Consider the following 24,005-nt stretch of genomic DNA (forward strand, 5'->3'; position numbering starts at 1 on the left):
TGTATCAATTTTCTCATACAGTTATAATGTACCAGAGTGCAATACACCTCCCAACCGATGGGGTCGCGTAGTTGAAAGCTACGGGGAAAATGGCCACAGATCCGATTCAAATGCATTTTATTGAACAATGTGGAATATACGCGTACTTTTGAGAGGCCGTACGTATTTATAACATCTTTGGCCAAGTGGTAAGCACTTTACATTTGAAATCCGAACGTTTATGTACATGTACGACCAAAAAGGAAGAAAGTGCAAACGCAATTTTGAAGATCAACAAAGACTAGTGTCAGCTAGCTCAAAATGATGTCAAAACACATTGCATGCAGACACTTTCGTAAAATAGTGCATAATTCCACTGAGAATAAAAGTTATGGGCAGCCTGGTGCTTATTTTTGCTGCGAAAAAGATTGGCCAGTCACGTGACATCTGATCAAAGCAGATCAAAGCGATTGGATTGATGAGAGGGCATTCTATAACATTGAAAATATCATTATCGACGGATACAATACATGATAACAACATACTGACTCGGCTGGTGACATTGTTCAAACAACAGTATGGGCATTCTATAATGAAAATACCCTTATCACCGGTCACAATAGCTGATAATGACATACTGAAATCGTGAGTATGTGGAAAATGTCCATACTGGGCCCATTGTATGGTCCTAATATCATTATCAACGGATACAATACATGATAACAACATACTGACTCGGCTGGTGACATTGTTCAAACAACAGTATGGGCATTCTATAATGAAAATACCCTTATCACCCATCACAATAGCTGATAATGACATACTGAAACCGTGAGTATGTGGAAGATGTCCATACTGGGCCCATTGTATGGTCCTAATATCATTATCAACGGATACAATACATGATAACAACATACTGACTCGGCTGGTGACATTGTTCAAACAACAGTATGGGCATTCTATAATGAAAATACCCTTATCACCCGTCACAATAGCTGATAATGACATACTGAAACCGTGAGTATGTGGAAAATGTCCATACTGGGCCCATTGTATGGTCCTAATATCATTATCAACGGATACAATACATGATAACAACATACTGACTCGGCTGGTGACATTGTTCAAACAACAGTATGGGCATTCTATAATGAAAATACCCATATCACCCGTCACAATAGCTGATAATGACATACTGAAACCGTGAGTATGTGGAAAATGTCCATACTGGACCCATTGTATGGTCCTAATATCATTATCAACGGATACAATACATGATAACAACATACTGACTCGGCTGGTGACATTGTTCAAACAACAGTATGGGCATTCTATAATGAAAATACCCTTATCACCCGTCACAATAGCTGATAATGACATACTGAAACCGTGAGTATGTGGAAAATGTCCATACTGGGCCCATTGTATGGTCCTAATATCATTATCAACGGATACAATACATGATAACAACATACTGACTCGGCTGGTGACATTGTTCAAACAGTATGGGCATTCTATAATGAAAATACCCTTATCACCCGTCACAATAGCTGATAATGACATACTGAAACCGTGAGTATGTGGAAAATGTCCATACTGGGCCCATTGTATGGTCCTAATATCATTATCAACGGATACAATACATGATAACAACATACTGACTCGGCTGGTGACATTGTTCAAACAACAGTATGGGCATTCTATAATGAAAATACCCTTATCACCCGTCGCAATAGCTGATAATGACATACTGAAACCGTGAGTATGTGGAAAATGTCCATACTGGGCCCATTGTATGGTCCTAATATCATTATCAACGGATACAATACATGATAACAACATACTGACTCGGCTGGTGACATTGTTCAAACAACAGTATGGGCATTCTATAATGAAAATACCCTTATCACCCGTCGCAATAGCTGATAATGACATACTGAAACCGTGAGTATGTGGAAAATGTCCATACTGGGCCCATTGTATGGTCCTAATAACGGTTGATAACGCCTATTATATGCACTGATAACAGTCGAATGGGGTGCACCTACTCTGTATTAGTACTGTTGACACAGTATCCTGTTACATTAAATTCAGTAAAACAATTCACAAAACATGCACAATCTATTAAAATAAGCACCTGCATTAGTAAATCCCTGAAACAACAATTGAACCTAACTATTTATCAGAGGGACATCATACAGAAGAGGATGTGTTGAATCAGAGGGACATCATACAGAAGAGGATGTGTTGAATCACAGGGACATCATACAGAAGAGGATGTGTTGAATCAGAGGGACATCATACAGAAGAGGATGTGTTGAATCAGAGGGACATCATACAGAAGAGGATGTGTTGAATCAGAGGGACATCATACAGAAGAGGATGTGTTGAATCAGAGGGACATCATACAGAAGAGGATGTGTTGAATCAGAGGGACATCATACAGAAGAGGATGTGTTGAATCAGAGGGACATCATACAGAAGAGGATGTGTTGAATCAGAGGGACATCATACAGAAGAGGATGTGTTGAATCAGAGGGACATCATACAGAAGAGGATGTGTTGAATCAGAGGGACATCATACAGAAGAGGATGTGTTGAATCAGAGGGACATCAGAAGAGGATGTGTTGAATCAGAGGGACATCATACAGAAGAGGATGTGTTGAATCAGAGGGACATCATACAGAAGAGGATGTGTTGAATCAGAGGGACATCATACAGAAGAGGATGTGTTGAATCAGAGGGACAGCATACAGAAGAGGATGTGTTGAATCAGAGGACATCATACAGAAGAGGATGTGTTGAATCAGAGGGACATCATACAGAAGAGGATGTGTTGAATCAGAGAGACATCAGAAGAGGATGTGTTGAATCAGAGAGACATCAGAAGAGGATGTGTTGAATCAGAGAGACATCAGAAGAGGATGTGTTGAATCAGGGGGACAGCATACAGAAGAGGATGTGTTGAATCAGAGGGACATCATACAGAAGAGGATGTGTTGAATCAGAGGGACATCATACAGAAGAGGATGTGTTGAATCAGAGGGACATCATACAGAAGAGGATGTGTTGAATCAGAGGGACATCATACAGAAGAGGATGTGTTGAATCAGAGGGACATCATACAGAAGAGGATGTGATGAATCAGAGGGACATCATACAGAAGAGGATGTGTTGAATCAGAGGGACAGCATACAGAAGAGGATGTGTTGAATCAGAGGGACATCATACAGAAGAGGATGTGTTGAATCAGAGGGACATCATACAGAAGAGGATGTGTTGAATCAGAGGGACATCATACAGAAGAGGATGTGTTGAATCAGAGGGACATCATACAGAAGAGGATGTGTTGAATCAGAGGGACATCAGAAGAGGATGTGTTGAATCAGAGGGACATCAGAAGAGGATGTGTTGAATCAGAGGGACATCATACAGAAGAGGATGTGTTGAATCAGAGGGACATCATACAGAAGAGGATGTGTTGAATCAGAGGGACATCATACAGAAGAGGATGTGATGAATCAGAGGGACATCATACAGAAGAGGATGTGTTGAATCAGAGGGACAGCATACAGAAGAGGATGTGTTGAATCAGAGGGACATCATACAGAAGAGGATGTGTTGAATCAGAGGGACATCATACAGAAGAGGATGTGTTGAATCAGAGGGACATCATACAGAAGAGGATGTGTTGAATCAGAGGGACATCATACAGAAGAGGATGTGTTGAATCAGAGGGACATCATACAGAAGAGGATGTGTTGAATCAGAGGGACATCATACAGAAGAGGATGTGTTGAATCAGAGGGACATCATACAGAAGAGGATGTGTTGAATCAGGGGGACATCAGAAGAGGATGTGTTGAATCAGAGGGACATCATACAGAAGAGGATGTGTTGAATCAGAGGGACATCATACAGAAGAGGATGTGTTGAATCAGAGGGACAGCATACAGAAGAGGATGTGTTGAATCAGAGGGACAGCATACAGAAGAGGATGTGTTGAATCAGAGGGACATCATACAGAAGAGGATGTGTTGAATCAGAGGGACATCATACAGAAGAGGATGTGTTGAATCAGAGGGACAGCATACAGAAGAGGATGTGTTGAATCAGAGGGACATCATACAGAAGAGGATGTGTTGAATCAGAGGGACAGCATACAGAAGAGGATGTGTTGAATCTAGGGATAGCATACAGAAGAGGATGTGTTGAATCTAGGGACAGCATACAGAAGAGGATGTGTTGAATCAGAGGGACATCATACAGAAGAGGATGTGTTGAATCAGAGGGACAGCATACAGAAGAGGATGTGTTGAGAGAGAGATTAAAACTAGCTAAACTTAAATGTTCTTTCAGAGAGGATGTTTTTAACTCAAAATGTATTTGGTATCCCCACTCTTCAATTGAGCAATTTAGATGGGCCAAAAGTCATGGCTCACCTGAACTTTGTAAAAGGGAATTTTTGTAAAAGTGTATTTTCATATTGTGGTATTGCTACTTTTACTCAAATAACTTTTTTTTAAAATTTTCCCACCACTGGTTCGGACTGCAGAGTAAAAAGAGAAGCTTTTTGATATGTCTGGCACTGAATTTAATTGGCAGAGGAGTTCAAATAAGTTCCAAGACAGGGTTGATAGGGATGGAAGGCTGACAGAGAGATGTGTCTTTCAACAAGGAGAGGGAACCAGGGTCCTGTTCCTGACTGCACTGTCTGGCGTAAAGCTCCCGAAGAGCTGTGCTACGCAACTGAATGACATTTTAATATCTTTCGGTCCCTCTTTGAAAAAAGCAGAAAGGCACCGAGACTACGATGATTATCGCCGGATGGCACTTATTTCCCTTGTAATGGTTCTGTAGCAACACTCTCATCTTCCACCGGATCTCCTCAGGTCTTAATGGTTCTGTAGCAACACTCTCATCTTCCACCGGATCTCCTTGTAATGGTTCTGTAGCAACACTCTCATCTTCCACTGGATCTCCTCAGGTCTTAATGGTTCTGTAGCAACACTCTCATCTTCCACTGGATCTCCTCAGGTCTTAATGGTTCTGTAGCAACGCTCTCATCTTCCACCGGATCTCCTTGTAATGGTTCTGTAGCAACACTCTCATCTTCCACCGGATCTCCTTGTAATGGTTCTGTAGCAACACTCTCATCTTCCACTGGATCTCCTCAGGTCTGTAATGGTTCTGTAGCAACACTCTCATCTTCCACTGGATCTCCTCAGGTCTGTAATGGTTCTGTAGCAACACTCTCATCTTCCACTGGATCTCCTCAGGTCTTAATGGTTCTGTAGCAACACTCTCATCTTCCACCGGATCTCCTCAGGTCTTAATGGTTCTGTAGCAACACTCTCATCTTCCACCGGATCTCCTCAGGTCTTTAATGGTTCTGTAGCAACACTCTCATCTTCCACCGGATCTCCTCAGGTCTTTAATGGTTCTGTAGCAACACTCTCATCTTGTAATGGTTCTGTAGCAACACTCTCATCTTCCACTGGATCTCCTCAGGTCTTTAATGGTTCTGTAGCAACACTCTCATCTTCCACTGGATCTCCTCAGGTCTTTAATGGTTCTGTAGCAACACTCTCATCTTCCACCGGATCTCCTCAGGTCTTTAATGGTTCTGTAGCAACACTCTCATCTTCCACCGGATCTCCTCAGGTCTTTAATGGTTCTGTAGCAACACTCTCATCTTCCACTGGATCTCCTCAGGTCTTTAATGGTTCTGTAGCAACACTCTCATCTTCCACTGGATCTCCTCAGGTCTTTAATGGTTCTGTAGCAACACTCTCATCTTCCACTGGATCTCCTCAGGTCCTTGTAATGGTTTTGTAGCAACACTCTCATCTTCCACCGGATCTCCTCAGGTCTTGTAATGGTTCTGTAGCAACACTCTCATCTTCCACCAGATCTCCTCAGGTCTTTAATGGTTCTGTAGCAACACTCTCATCTTCCACCGGATCTCCTCAGGTCTTTAATGGTTCTGTAGCAACACTCTCATCTTCCACCGGATCGCCTCAGGTCTTTAATGGTTCTGTAGCAACACTCTCATCTTCCACTGGATCTCCTCAGGTCTTTAATGGTTCTGTAGCAACACTCTCATCTTCCACTGGATCTCCTCAGGTCCTTGTAATGGTTCTGTAGCAACACTCTCATCTTCCACCGGATCTCCTCAGGTCTTGTAATGGTTCTGTAGCAACACTCTCATCTTCCACCAGATCTCCTCAGGTCTTTAATGGTTCTGTAGCAACACTCTCATCTTCCACCGGATCTCCTCAGGTCTTTAATGGTTCTGTAGCAACACTCTCATCTTCCACCGGATCTCCTCAGGTCTTTAATGGTTCTGTAGCAACACTCTCATCTTCCACCGGATCGCCTCAGGTCTTTAATGGTTCTGTAGCAACACTCTCATCTTCCACCGGATCTCCTCAGGTCTTTCTGCGCTTTTGTCTTGCATACAAATGACTGTCAGACTTATTATGAAGGCAGCTACTGTATATTTTTGCACAATAAAAAGGAACAGAGTTGTGGACGTGAACAGAAGGGCTGGGCAATATATCAATATTGTGATACGAGACTAGATATCATCTGGGTTTTTACACGCACGCACGCACGCACGCACGCACGCACGCACGCACGCACGCACGCACGCACGCACGCACGCACGCACGCACGCACGCACGCACACACACGTGTGTTGGCATTCACAGGAGTCGTTCTAGCTCCTGCCACCTGGATAATACACTTAGGCCTAGTTACCTTTGATAGCTAATAATAATAATAAGTAATAATAGCTAATGTTTGAAAGTGTTCTAAACTTTCTTTGAGTCTGTTTCTAACATTTACTATGATCTGTCAACACAGAGACGGCCAGTCTCTGTGTGAAAAACAAAACTAAAGTCACTGGTATCAATTTGAATGATCTTTGCCACCTAGTGCACCAAGTCAAATCAATCAATTTGAATGATCTGTGCCACCTAGTGCACCAAGTCAAATCAATCAATTTGAATGATCTTTGCCACCTAGTGCACCAAGTCAAATCAATCAGTTTGAATGATCTTTGCCACCTAGTGCACCAAGTCAAATCAATCAATTTGAATGATCTTTGCCACCTAGTGCACCAAGTCAAATCAATCAATTTGAATGATCTTTGCCACCTAGTGCACCAAGTCAAATCAATCAATTTGAATGATCTTTGCCACCTAGTGCACCAAGTCACATCGAGCAGCAGAGAAATCATTAAGTTGTTGTTTAACATGCTCCCTTCAGGGTGGAGGAATTTACACCCGAGAGGTCATACCAACAGATGTTTAAGCAATATTACACGAGAGGGTGTGGGTTAACGTGATTATTGCCACGACAGTGATGCGGTCAGGAACGAGACGAAGTCGAGTTCCGCAAGCATCACTGAAGTGGCAATAATCACGTTAACCCACACCCTCGAGTGTAATATTGCAATTATACAACAGTTACCCTTAAAACTAAGAAAATCGCTGAAAGAATATATTTTTTTAATGACAGATGTAGTCACTACGACCACAAATGTCCCAAGAAACTAGCTAGCCTAGCCACCGAGTTTGCTAGCGCTCTGGGAGAACAGAGCAGCTGAATTATGTGTTTTGATTAGGTGGTGAATGGTGCTGGTTTAACCCACGGCTAGAAGGCTGTTTCAACCAATCAGATTGCTTCCTCGAAACGACCTGTGGTATAATATATATTCTTTCAGAGCAAACGCTTTGCTTCTGAGGGGAACTACATATTTTCAGATGGGGGGTCGGCGGCCAATTACATTATATTTTTGGGGGTCCTTGACATGAAAATGTTTGAGAACGACTGACATAGAAACATGGGTTTTTCAGAAAACTGTCAGGATTTAGAAGGAATTTGTAGAATCGTCTTCAGGTTTAAATGGGTTAAAGGTGCTGTACGTGATATTTGTTGTTGTTGTGATGATTTTTTTTAAAAATATATGTTGATAGTAATCATTGGTGTAGAGTGTTTGTTCAGTAACAGGAGGGTCTCTTTACCATTTTGGGCGGGAACCCCTTTAGGTGTTGTTAATAATGTTATGCTTTAGCTTTTGAAAAATAGCAGATCTACAAGCTCATCAGAATATAGAGACTGAACAAACACCCTATGACTACTATCAGAATATAGAGATGAACAAACACCCTATGACTACTATCAGAATATAGAGCTGAACAAACACCCTATGACTACTATCAGAATATAGAGCTGAACAAACACCCTATGACTACTATCAGAATATAGAGCTGAACAAACACCCTATGACTACTATCAGAATATAGAGATGAACAAACACCCTATGACTACTATCAGAATATAGAGCTGAACAAACACCCTATGACTACTATCAGAATATAGAGATGAACAAACACCCTATGACTACTATCAGAATATAGAGCTGAACAAACACCCTATGACTACTATCAGAATATAGAGCTGAACAAACACCCTATGACTACTATCAGAATATAGAGATGAACAAACACCCTATGACTACTATCAGAATATAGAGCTGAACAAACACCCTATAACTACTATCAGAATATAGAGATGAACAAACACCCTATGACTTCTATCAGAATATAGAGACTGAACAAACACCCTATGACTACTATCAGAATATAGAGCTGAACAAACACCCTATAACTACTATCAGAATATAGAGATGAACAAACACCCTATGACTACTATCAGAATATAGAGATGAACAAACACCCTATGACTTCTATCAGAATATAGAGACTGAACAAACACCCTATGACTACTATCAGAATATAGAGCTGAACAAACACCTTATGACTACTATCAGAATATAGAGCTGAACAAACACCCTATGACTACTATCAGAATATAGAGACTGAACAAACACCCTATACTATCAGAATATAGAGCTGAACAAACACCCTATGACTACTATCAGAATATAGAGACTGAACAAACACCCTATGACTACTATCAGAATATAGAGACTGAACAAACACCCTATACTATCAGAATATAGAGCTGAACAAACACCCTATGACTACTATCAGAATATAGAGACTGAACAAACACCCTATGACTACTATCAGAATATAGAGCTGAACAAACACCCTATGACTACTATCAGAATATAGAGACTGAACAAACACCCTATGACTACTATCAGAATATAGAGCTGAACAAACACCCTATGACTACTATCAGAATATAGAGCTGAACAAACACCCTATGACTACTATCAGAATATAGAGACTGAACAAACACCCTATAACTACTATCAGAATATAGAGCTGAACAAACACCCTATAACTACTATCAGAATATAGAGACTGAACAAACACCCTATAACTACTATCAGAATATAGAGACTGAACAAACACCCTATAACTACTATCAGAATATAGAGCTGAACAAACACCCTATGACTACTATCAGAAGATAGAGACTGAACAAACACCCTATGACTATCAGAATATAGAGCTGAACAAACACCCTATGACTACTATCAGAATATAGAGATGAACAAACACCCTATGACTTCTATCAGAATATAGAGACTGAACAAACACCCTATGACTACTATCAGAATATAGAGCTGAACAAACACCCTATAACTACTATCAGAATATAGAGCTGAACAAACACCCTATAACTACTATCAGAATATAGAGCTGAACAAACACCCTATGACTACTATCAGAATATAGAGACTGAACAAACACCCTATGACTACTATCAGAATATAGATACTGAACAAACACCCTATGACTACTATCAGAATATAGAGCTGAACAAACACCCTATGACTACTATCAGAATATAGAGCTGAACAAACACCTTATGACTACTATCAGAATATAGAGCTGAACAAACACCCTATGACTACTATCAGAATATAGAGCTGAACAAACACCCTATGACTACTATCAGAATATAGAGCTGAACAAACACCTTATGACTACTATCAGAATATAGAGCTGAACAAACACCCTATGACTACTATCAGAATATAGAGCTGAACAAACACCCTATAACTATCAGAATATAGAGCTGAACAAACACCCTATGACTACTATCAGAATATAGAGACTGAACAAACACCCTATGACTACTATCAGAATATAGAGACTGAACAAACACCTTATGACTACTATCAGAATATAGAGCTGAACAAACACCCTATAACTATCAGAATATAGAGCTGAACAAACACCCTATGACTACTATCAGAATATAGAGACTGAACAAACACCCTATGACTACTATCAGAATATAGAGCTGAACAAACACCCTATAACTATCAGAATATAGAGCTGAACAAACACCCTATGACTACTATCAGAATATAGAGCTGAACAAACACCTTATGACTATCAGAATATAGAGACTGAACAAACACCCTATGACTACTATCAGAATATAGAGCTGAACAAACACCCTATAACTATCAGAATATAGAGCTGAACAAACACCCTATGACTACTATCAGAATATAGAGACTGAACAAACACCCTATGACTACTATCAGAATATAGAGCTGAACAAACACCCTATAACTACTATCAGAATATAGAGCTGAACAAACACCCTATGACTACTATCAGAATATAGATACTGAACAAACACCCTATGACTACTATCAGAATATAGAGACTGAACAAACACCCTATAACTACTATCAGAATATAGAGACTGAACAAACACCCTATGACTACTATCAGAATATAGATACTGAACAAACACCCTATGACTACTATCAGAATATAGAGCTGAACAAACACCCTATGACTACTATCAGAATATAGAGCTGAACAAACACCCTATACTATCAGAATATAGATACTGAACAAACACCCTATGACTACTATCAGAATATAGAGCTGAACAAACACCCTATGACTACTATCAGAATATAGAGACTGAACAAACACCCTATGACTACTATCAGAATATAGAGACTGAACAAACACCCTATAACTACTATCAGAATATAGATACTGAACAAACACCCTATGACTACTATCAGAATATAGAGACTGAACAAACACCCTATAACTACTATCAGAATATAGAGCTGAACAAACACCCTATGACTACTATCAGAATATAGAGACTGAACAAACACCCTATGACTACTATCAGAATATAGAGCTGAACAAACACCCTATGACTACTATCAGAATATAGAGCTGAACAAACACCCTATGACTACTATCAGAATATAGAGACTGAACAAACACCCTATGACTACTATCAGAATATAGAGACTGAACAAACACCCTATGACTACTATCAGAATATAGAGCTGAACAAACACCCTATGACTACTATCAGAATATAGAGCTGAACAAACACCCTATGACTACTATCAGAATATAGAGACTGAACAAACACCCTATGACTACTATCAGAATATAGAGACTGAACAAACACCCTATGACTACTATCAGAATATAGAGACTGAACAAACACCCTATGACTACTATCAGAATATAGAGACTGAACAAACACCCTATGACTACTATCAGAATATAGAGCTGAACAAACACCCTATGACTACTATCAGAATATAGAGCTGAACAAACACCCTATGACTACTATCAGAATATAGAGACTGAACAAACACCCTATGACTACTATCAGAATATAGAGACTGAACACCCTATGACTACTATCAGAATATAGAGACTGAACAAACACCCTATGACTACTATCAGAATATAGAGACTGAACACCCTATGACTACTATCAGAATATAGAGCTGAACAAACACCCTATGACTACTATCAGAATATAGAGCTATTCAACGACTTTTCCAACAAAAGAACATCACTTACGCCCCTCTTGAACAGATGCGTGCAGAGGTGAATTGTGGGATACTTGCCCTCTCGCCCATCAGGCCCTGCTCGCCGCTGTTCCCAGGAGGACCGGTGGGCCCCTGTCAGCCAGAGAAAAGAGACGGTAAAGCCACTGAGGCTTAACAACACACAGATGACAAAAAATAGCAGATTTACAAGCTCACAATGTGTCGCATCGCGACGCATCGTGAGCGTTTTCGAAGGCTATTTTCAAATGGTTAATGTATGTTTTGTGATAATGACCCAAATCTACAATGCGACTAGTAACCAAAAGTTTACCAAATAAATGTAGTGGAGTAAAAAGTACAAAACAAAAGTACAAAATTGTATTAAGTAAACGACGAACATACTTAGTTACTTTCCACCAATGCATACCACATTGAGTCTTTTACTGATAGCTGTTTTTGAATTGATTTGATTTTAGTTTTAGTCATAGTCTCTTCATTTAGTTTAGTTTTAGTCACATTTTAGTCAGTGTTAGTTTAGTTTTAGTCGACTAAATATCACAGGAGTTTAGTCGACTAAATCTACAGTTGTAAATCTACATGTATTTTGGCGGGCCTTGATGCCGTCGTAATGACTGATTTTAGCTCAGCTACGCGTTGTGAGCTTGTAGATCGGCTGAATCTCTTGTCCACTAGTCATCGTCATAGCTTAGTTTTCATTTAGTTTCCGTCAGTGAAAAAATGTAGTCGACAAACATTTCTTTTGTCATAGTATTTTAGTCGACAAAATCAACACTGTTGTTGTTGAAAGAACAGAATGTTACCTGCTCACCGCGCTGGCCGGGCAGTCCCCACTCCCCCACCTTCCCCGATGCACCCTGTCACAATACAACCATACAATTTACAATTTAGGCATTTAGCAGACGCTCTTAATCCAGAGCGATTTACATTAAGCAATAACAAAAAACATGGCAATACATCACATACATAAAACTTAGTTATCATGAAACATGCGTAAGCTAAGAACCGCTGCACCCCCCCAGGTTGGCAGAGGAAGTGTAGCGCTGAGGATTACATTATAGTCTAGTAGCCAGAATGTGAACACGGACATGTTGAGTACACCAACGTTTTATGTTAGAAATGTTTAGTATGGGCCCCACTCCCAGCATGTAGAAACTGCCGGATGCTAACTTGCATATGTTGGGCAACTTTCATAATATCTGACCATTAACAACCTATAAGGACAAAAAAATGCTTTATGTAGCATGTGACATGTCAAAACTAGGGGGTTTTCATGATGCTGAATCCATTCCAAGCATTAGCTTTGCACAAAATACACTCCTTAGGCTAAAACGGCCATAGCCGTAATCACAAATGTGATGATGTCAGCATATTTGCTATGACCGTTTATGGCTATGGTTTATGGCTATGGCTACGAGCTTGTATATCTTGTATATCTTGTAGATATGTTTTGAAAAAAATCGTAATAATGTGGCGCAAATCTTTGAATATACTGTATACATTCTTTCAGAGTGACCATTTTTAACAGATTAACACTTAGACCGCTATCATTTATTGAAAAATTAGGATCTAATTCACGCCAGCATTTTTTTAATTTGAGCTCTTATTTTGAAAATCGGCCATTTCCGGTCCACAACCGGTAGTCCTACGTTAGGAGTTTTCACACAGCTGGATGGGCCTTGTTTACAATGTTAATCCAGGCCGGAGCTCCGGAGAGCTCTAGATTGTCAGCTCTGTGCCGTCAAAGAAACGCCGTTTTGACCAAAAATGCCATCTGGGACAAGGAATAGGAGTTACAGGCGATTGAAAGAAATGGATAGAATGGATGCTTATGGCGACGACGATCTAAGATGGGCGATCCAGTTCTGTGCTAACAACACAGCTAGCTAACCGGCTAACGTGAGTAGCATTTTGGCTCGAGCAATCGAACGCGCTATAAAAGCTCAATTGCCGGAGGCCGTCGGCAATGGCGATAAGCGTCACTATCAAAATTAGGCTTCAATTGACTTTAATCGTCGGCAATGGCGCGGAGGGTGTTAATCGCCCAGGACGAAGTTCTTTGTCCTTTCTATTAGTAACGCCCGACGCTCAGGACGAAGTATTGTCCTAAAGACGAAGTTTATTGATACGAGAACAGATCGCCTGGCTGTATAGCCCAGGCGCGCCTGCTGGGCTCTCCTCGGTGACGCGCAAGACTGAGACGTCATCAAAAAACTCCCTCCTCTGTTTAGCTGATGAAAACGAAAATCTTAAAACGTTCATAAATCGCGATCTAAATCATCCCGTCTTTTTCTGAGAAAAGATCCTGTGTTAGACGGCGCTCCGCGGTCCAGTCGCTAGTCTCGATAGATTTGTTCTTGTCTCCCGTTGTTGTCGATCGATTCTAAAGTGCTGTGGCTATTGTTAGCTGCTACACAACATCATGAACTTCCGGCCGGTCCGTCCGGAAAAGGCGTCAGTGTTTATAAATCGACTGGGCGCATGAATGTAATGGATTAAATAGTTCCGGGCAATTAAAGTGTTAACTCAAATCTTTGCTTCTGGGGGGGTCCCTGGAACTGGAGCAGCGGACTGACCCCATGCTTCCTTCTATGCATGAGGAGTCCAAGCTGCTTCTTTTCACCTGACAGGGGAGAGTTTCCCCGGCCGGACATAACGCGTGGAAGGAACACGTTATTCCGATCAGTTCCTTTCCCCTCCCCTGGCCAGCCATCCATCGCCTGACGGATGGCTGGCCAGGGGGAGGTAGTTTAGAGACCAGGGTTACTGCATGTATTTTGTGAGGGTACCTACCCTATAGGGGACACAGGGAGAACATGCAAAGGCCCTTTCGCCAACCCCGCCTTGGGTATGGGCACTGAGGATGCGGAGGAGAGAACACGCCCCCAGCGCCCACAGTGTCCGTAGCGGGAATCGAACCCAGGACCTTCCAGCTGTGAGGTGTACACCGTTTTTATATAACTATCGTTCACCCCCAGAGACTCAGTAAATCATTAACTTTTAGCACAACTTCGGTCATATTGCAGTGATTGGAACAGATTTGTGATGGAAGTCACACACTCACCTTCAAGCCCATCTCTCCTAGCGGCCCCATCGTACCAGGTGGCCCCACTGGTCCCTGGAAAGAGGAACACAAGCAAAAAGCTTCAAAAGTTTCAAAATCCCCAACCAGTGTCTTTGTAAATGGCACTCAAGGAGGGAACAATGTGAAAGGGCAAGAAACCGTGTGGATTTGTGGAGCTACGTTGATCAAGAGATGGCTGAGAGCTATATGCAAGCCCCGAGGCAGATTCCCTCGGAATAGTCTGCCAAAAGGCTTCTGTGAGTGATGGAAACAGGCCTGCTGCTACAGAGACACACTCGGGCTACAACAAAGCTGTCTCTGGAGTAAGGAGGTGGTATGAATCAAAAACACTCTTCTCTTTGAGCCCAAGACTTGGGCAGAGTGAGAAAAAGCAGATTAGGTGCCTTCCGGCTTTTCTGACCACCAGGGGATGGCTTTCCACTTTCCAGTCAGTAAATTAAGATGGGGAAAACTGAAGATACATCCATATCCAAGAAAAATGAGATAAAAAGAGGAAAAAAAAGAAAAGAAAAAGAAAAAAAGGTATACAGCAGGTGCTAGAGAGCTCCATCTCGTTAGAGTAACCCTGAACCTTCCATTGGTTCCCTGGACTCGGCCTCTGAGACCTGACCATGATACTGACCATGATACTGACATGATACTGACCATGACACTGACATGATACTGACATGACACTGACATGATACTGACATGACACTGACATGATACTGACATGACACTGACATGATACTGACATGACACTGACATGATACTGACATGATACTGACATGATACTGACATGATACTGACATGACACTGACATGATACTGACCTGATACTGACCATGAAACTGACCATGATACTGACATGATACTGACCATGACACTGACATGACACTGACATGATACTGACATGATACTGACATGATACTGACCATGATACTGACATGATACTGACCATGATACTGACATGATACTGACATGATACTGACCATGATACTGACCATGATACTGACCATGATACTGACCATGATACTGACCATGATACTGACATGATACTGACATGATACTGACCATGATACTGACCATGATACTGACATGATACTGACATGATACTGACCATGATACTGACCATGATACTGACATGATACTGACATGATACTGACCATGATACTGACCATGATACTGACATGATACTGACCATGATACTGACCATGATACTGACCATGATACTGACATGATACTGACCGTGATACTGACATGATACTGACCATGATACTGACATGATACTGACCGTGATACTGACCATGATACTGACCATGATACTGACATGATACTGACCGTGATACTGACCATGATACTGACCATAATAGACTTTTCATAATCAACTAAACCAATTAGTCAAATTAAACACCTATATTAGGATATACTTTGTCATACGGGGTGGTGTGCAAAATTGTTTAACCCATTCTGGGCGGGAACCCCTTTTGGTGTTAGCATTATGTTATGCTTTAGCTATTGAAAAATAGCAGATCTACAAGCTCATACGAGCTTGTAGGTCTGCTATTTTTGAAAAATCGAAGAACGACATAGAAACATAGCTTTTTCAGAAAATAATCGAGGCAAAACTGACTTGAAGTGGTATCGACCAGCACTACCTACTGTATGTAGCCATATTACTCACTACCTACTGTATGTAGCCATATATTACTACCTACTGTATGTAGCCATATATTACTACCTACTGTATGTAGCCATATATTACTACCTACTGTATGTAGCCATATTACTACCTACTGTATGTAGCCATATTACTACCTACTGTATGTAGCCATATTACTACCTACTGTATGTAGCCATATTACTACCTACTGTATGTAGCCATATTACTACCTACTGTATGTAACCATATTACTACCTACTGTATGTAGCCATATTACTACCTACTGTATGTAGCCATATTACTACCTACTGTATGTAGCCATACTACTACCTACTGTATGTAGCCATATTACTACCTACTGTATGTAACCATATTACTCACTACCTACTGTATGTAGCCATATTACTACCTACTGTATGTAGCCATATTACTACCTACTGTATGTAGCCATATTACTACCTACTGTATGTAGCCATATTACTACCTACTGTATGTAGCCATATTACTACCTACTGTATGTAGCCATATTACTACCTACTGTATGTAGCCATATTACTACCTACTGTATGTAACCATATTACTACCTACTGTATGTAGCCATATTACTACCTACTGTATGTAGCCATATTACTACCTACTGTATGTAGCCATATTACTCACTACCTACTGTATGTAGCCATATTACTACCTACTGTATGTAGCCATATTACTACCTACTGTATGTAGCCATATTACTACCTACTGTATGTAGCCATATATTACTACCTACTGTATGTAGCCATATATTACTACCTACTGTATGTAGCCATATTACTACCTACTGTATGTAGCCATATTACTACCTACTGTATGTAGCCATATTACTACCTACTGTATGTAGCCATATTACTACCTACTGTATGTAGCCATATTACTACCTACTGTATGTAGCCATATTACTACCTACTGTATGTAGCCATATTACTACCTACTGTATGTAGCCATATTACTACCTACTGTATGTAGCCATATTACTACCTACTGTATGTAGCCATATTACTACCTACTGTATGTAGCCATATTACTACCTACTGTATGTAGCCATATATTAATCACTACCTACTGTATGTAGCCATATTACTACCTACTGTATGTAGCCATATTACTCACTACCTACTGTATGTAGCCATATTACTACCTACTGTATGTAGCCATATTACTACCTACTGTATGTAGCCATATTACTACCTACTGTATGTAGCCATATTACTCACTACCTACTGTATGTAGCCATATTACTACCTACTGTATGTAGCCATATTACTACCTACTGTATGTAGCCATATTACTCACTACCTACTGTATGTAGCCATATTACTACCTACTGTATGTAGCCATATTACTACCTACTGTATGTAGCCATATTACTACCTACTGTATGTAGCCATATTACTCACTACCTACTGTATGTAGCCATATTACTACCTACTGTATGTAGCCATATTACTCACTACCTACTGTATGTAGCCATATTACTACCTACTGTATGTAGCCATATTACTACCTACTGTATGTAGCCATATTACTACCTACTGTATGTAGCCATATTACTCACTACCTACTGTATGTAGCCATATTACTACCTACTGTATGTAGCCATATTACTCACTACCTACTGTATGTAACCATATTACTACCTACTGTATGTAGCCATATTACTACCTACTGTATGTAACCATATTACTCACTACCTACTGTATGTAACCATATTACTACCTACTGTATGTAGCCATATTACTACCTACTGTATGTAGCCATATTACTACCTACTGTATGTAGCCATATTACTACCTACTGTATGTAGCCATATTACTACCTACTGTATGTAGCCATATTACTACCTACTGTATGTAGCCATATTACTACCTACTGTATGTAGCCATATTACTACCTACTGTATGTAGCCATATTACTACCTACTGTATGTAGCCATATTACTACCTACTGTATGTAGCCATATTACTACCTACTGTATGTAGCCATATTACTACCTACTGTATGTAGCCATATTACTACCTACTGTATGTAGCCATATTACTACCTACTGTATGTAGCCATATTACTACCTACTGTATGTAGCCATATTACTACCTACTGTATGTAGCCATATTACTACCTACTGTATGTAGCCATATTACTCACTACCTACTGTATGTAGCCATATTACTACCTACTGTATGTAGCCATATTACTACCTACTGTATGTAGCCATATTACTACCTACTGTATGTAGCCATATTACTCACTACCTACTGTATGTAACCATATTACTACCTACTGTATGTAGCCATATTACTACCTACTGTATGTAACCATATTACTCACTACCTACTGTATGTAACCATATTACTACCTACTGTATGTAGCCATATTACTACCTACTGTATGTAGCCATATTACTACCTACTGTATGTAACCATATTACTACCTACTGTATGTAGCCATATTACTACCTACTGTATGTAGCCATATTACTACCTACTGTATGTAGCCATATTACTACCTACTGTATGTAGCCATATTACTACCTACTGTATGTAGCCATATTACTACCTACTGTATGTAACCATATTACTCACTACCTACTGTATGTAACCATATTACTACCTACTGTATGTAGCCATATTACTACCTACTGTATGTAGCCATATTACTACCTACTGTATGTAGCCATATTACTCACTACCTACTGTATGTAACCATATTACTACCTACTGTATGTAGCCATATTACTACCTACTGTATGTAACCATATTACTCACTACCTACTGTATGTAACCATATTACTACCTACTGTATGTAGCCATATTACTACCTACTGTATGTAGCCATATTACTACCTACTGTATGTAACCATATTACTACCTACTGTATGTAGCCATATTACTACCTACTGTATGTAGCCATATTACTACCTACTGTATGTAGCCATATTACTACCTACTGTATGTAGCCATATTACTACCTACTGTATGTAGCCATATTACTACCTACTGTATGTAGCCATATTACTACCTACTGTATGTAGCCATATTACTACCTACTGTATGTAACCATATTACTCACTACCTACTGTATGTAACCATATTACTACCTACTGTATGTAGCCATATTACTACCTACTGTATGTAACCATATTACTCACTACCTACTGTATGTAGCCATATTACTCACTACCTACTGTATGTAGCCATATTACTACCTACTGTTGTAGCCATATTACTACCTACTGTATGTAACCATATTACTACCTACTGTATGTAGCCATATTACTACCTACTGTATGTAGCCATATTACTACCTACTGTATGTAGCCATATTACTACCTACTGTATGTAGCCATATTACTACCTACTGTATGTAGCCATATTACTACCTACTGTATGTAGCCATATTACTACCTACTGTATGTAGCCATATTTACTACCTACTGTATGTAGCCATATTACTACCTACTGTATGTAGCCATATATTACTACCTACTGTATGTAGCCATATTACTACCTACTGTATGTAGCCATATTACTACCTACTGTATGTAGCCATATTACTACCTACTGTATGTAGCCATATATTACTACCTACTGTATGTAGCCATATTACTACCTACTGTATGTAGCCATATTACTACCTACTGTATGTAGCCATATTACTACCTACTGTATGTAGCCTATTATTACTACCTACTGTATGTAGCCATATTACTACCTACTGTATGTAGCCATATTACTACCTACTGTATGTAGCCATATTACTACCTACTGTATGTAGCCATATTACTACCTACTGTATGTAGCCATATTACTACCTACTGTATGTAGCCATATTACTACCTACTGTATGTAGCCATATTACTACCTACTGTATGTAGCCATATTACTACCTACTGTATGTAGCCATATTACTACCTACTGTATGTAGCCATATTACTACCTACTGTATGTAGCCATATTACTACCTACTGTATGTAGCCATATTACTACCTACTGTATGTAACCATATTACTACCTACTGTATGTAGCCATATTACTACCTACTGTATGTAGCCATATTACTACCTACTTTCTGTATGTAGCCATATTACTACCTACTGTATGTAGCCATATATTACTACCTACTGTATGTAGCCATATTACTACCTACTGTATGTAGCCATATTACTACCTACTGTATGTAGCCATATTACTACCTACTGTATGTAGCCATATTACTACTACTGTATGTAGCCATATTACTACTACTGTATGTAGCCATATTACTACCTACTGTATGTAGCCATATTACTACCTACTGTATGTAGCCATATTACTCACTACCTTACTGTATGTAGCCATATTACTACTACTGTATGTAGCCATATTACTACCTACTGTATGTAGCCATATTACTACCTACTGTATGTAGCCATATTACTACCTACTGTATGTAGCCATATTACTACCTACTGTATGTAGCCATATTACTACCTACTGTATGTAGCCATATTACTACCTACTGTATGTAGCCATATTACTACCTACTGTATGTAGCCATATTACTCACTACCTACTGTATGTAGCCATATTACTACCTACTGTATGTAGCCATATTACTACCTACTGTATGTAGCCATATTACTACCTACTGTATGTAGCCATATTACTACCTACTGTATGTAGCCATATTACTACCTACTGTATGTAACCATATTACTACCTACTGTATGTAACCATATTACTCACTACCTACTGTATGTAACCATATTACTACCTACTGTATGTAACCATATTACTACCTACTGTATGTAACCATATTACTCACTACCTACTGTATGTAGCCATATTACTACCTACTGTATGTAGCCATATTACTCACTACCTACTGTATGTAGCCATATTACTACCTACTGTATGTAGCCATATTACTCACTACCTACTGTATGTAGCCATATTACTACCTACTGTATGTAGCCATATTACTACCTACTGTATGTAGCCATATTACTACCTACTGTATGTAGCCATATTACTACCTACTGTATGTAGCCATATTACTACCTACTGTATGTAGCCATATTACTACCTACTGTATGTAGCCATATTACTACCTACTGTATGTAGCCATATTACTACCTACTGTATGTAGCCATATTACTACCTACTGTATGTAGCCATATTACTACCTACTGTATGTAGCCATATTACTACCTACTGTATGTAGCCATATTACTACCTACTGTATGTAGCCATATTACTCACTACCTACTGTATGTAGCCATATTACTACCTACTGTATGTAGCCATATTACTACCTACTGTATGTAGCCATATTACTACCTACTGTATGTAGCCATATTACTACCTACTGTATGTAGCCATATTACTACCTACTGTATGTAGCCATATTACTACCTACTGTATGTAGCCATATTACTACCTACTGTATGTAGCCATATTACTACCTACTGTATGTAGCCATATTACTCACTACCTACTGTATGTAGCCATATTACTACCTACTGTATGTAGCCATATTACTACCTACTGTATGTAGCCATATTACTACCTACTGTATGTAGCCATATTACTACCTACTGTATGTAGCCATATTACTACCTACTGTATGTAACCATATTACTACCTACTGTATGTAACCATATTACTCACTACCTACTGTATGTAACCATATTACTACCTACTGTATGTAACCATATTACTACCTACTGTATGTAACCATATTACTCACTACCTACTGTATGTAGCCATATTACTACCTACTGTATGTAGCCATATTACTCACTACCTACTGTATGTAGCCATATTACTACCTACTGTATGTAGCCATATTACTCACTACCTACTGTATGTAGCCATATTACTCACTACCTACTGTATGTAGCCATATTACTACCTACTGTATGTAGCCATATTACTCACTACCTACTGTATGTAGCCATATTACTACCTACTGTATGTAGCCATATATTACTATTATACACTACCTACTGTATGTAGCCATATATTACTATTATACACTACCTACTGTATGTAGCCATATATTACTATTATACACTACCTACTGTATGTAGCCATATTACTACCTACTGTATGTAGCCATATATTACTATTATACACTACCTACTGTATGTAGCCATATATTACTATTATACACTACCTACTGTATGTAGCCATATATTACTATTATACACTACCTACTGTATGTAGCCATATTACTACCTACTGTATGTAGCCATATATTACTCACCGCCTCTCCTGAGATTCCTTTGGCTCCCGGAGGCCCTGAAGGTCCTTGGACACCCTGGAAATAAGAGCAGTCCTTAAAGATACACCTGGTACTATTCATTACAATAAATACACTGGTAAAAAATACACCTGGTACTATTCATTACAATAAATACACTGGTTGGTACTATTCATTACACAACGTGCATTCTGAAGTGCTAGAAGAACACCCGCTAGAAGAACAACTGTGCACCACACAAGTCAATCTTATCCTTTTGCTACAACGTCTATTTCCCCAAAATGTGTCCATCCCGAAATTAAAACTGACCTAAAAGAGAGCTCTCTGTTAGCCCAGAGAGAACATTAAAACTGACCTAAAAGAGAGCTCTCTGTTAGCCCAGAGAGAACATTAAAACTGACCTAAAAGAGAGCTCTCTGTTAGCCCAATCACTTACTGGAAAGCCCTAAAGAGAGCTCTCTGTTAGCCCAATCACTTACTGGAAAGCCCTAAAGAGAGCTCTCTGTTAGCCCAATCACTTACTGTAAAGCCCTAAAGAGAGCTCTCTGTTAGCCCAATCACTTACTGGAAAGCCCTAAAGAGAGCTCTCTGTTAGCCCAATCACTTACTGGAAAGCCCTAAAGAGAGCTCTCTGTTAGCCCAATCACTTACTGTAAAGCCCTAAAGAGAGCTCTCTGTTAGCCCAATCACTTACTGTAAACCCCTAAAAGAGAGCTCTCTGTTAGCCCAATCACTTACTGTAAACCCCTTGGGCCCTGCTTCGCCTGGATCGCCGATCCTTCCCTTGAGCAAAACAACACGGGCAGGAAGAACTTACAAAACAGAGTCACAACACATCTGAGGAAAGCAATTTGTATAATTAGATCAACACTTATTATTTACTGTCATGAATGGTGCACAAAAAGCTCCATACCATCTCCCCAGGGAAGCCCAGTTTCCCTGGTGGTCCATCGGGGCCCTGCAAGGGTCACGTTGAAAACACATGTCAAGGATGTGTCTACTATAAGGTAACATAACGATACACTCAACTCACGATACGATACGTATCACGATATGAGGTTCACGATACGATTTTTCTTTTTTTTATGATGAATCTTCCCCCCCAAGCTTTTTTCACAAATTAACACTTTCAGCGCCCCCTGCTGTTCATTTGAAATGACCGCAGGGAGCCAGCTATATCCCCT

The 24,005-nt window shown here is 39.7% G+C and overlaps 1 protein-coding gene across 1 annotated transcript in view; it reads right to left on the reverse strand.

The window, feature by feature from the left end:
* Positions 1-24,005, reverse strand: part of LOC306933678 (uncharacterized protein) — a gene marked incomplete at its 5' end in the record, with an annotated part of 149,248 nt that overhangs the window by 61,011 nt on the left and 64,232 nt on the right. Inside the window, 6 exons of the mRNA XM_079515988.1 lie at positions 11,877-11,930; positions 12,620-12,673; positions 14,881-14,934; positions 22,825-22,878; positions 23,560-23,604; positions 23,735-23,779. Coding sequence (XP_079372114.1) covers positions 11,877-11,930; positions 12,620-12,673; positions 14,881-14,934; positions 22,825-22,878; positions 23,560-23,604; positions 23,735-23,779 — 306 coding nt within the window. The remainder of the gene's footprint in view (positions 1-11,876; positions 11,931-12,619; positions 12,674-14,880; positions 14,935-22,824; positions 22,879-23,559; positions 23,605-23,734; positions 23,780-24,005) is intronic.

This window comes from Electrona antarctica (assembly GCF_951216825.1).
Source record: "Electrona antarctica genome assembly, chromosome: 12".
NCBI lineage: Eukaryota > Metazoa > Chordata > Actinopteri > Myctophiformes > Myctophidae > Electrona > Electrona antarctica.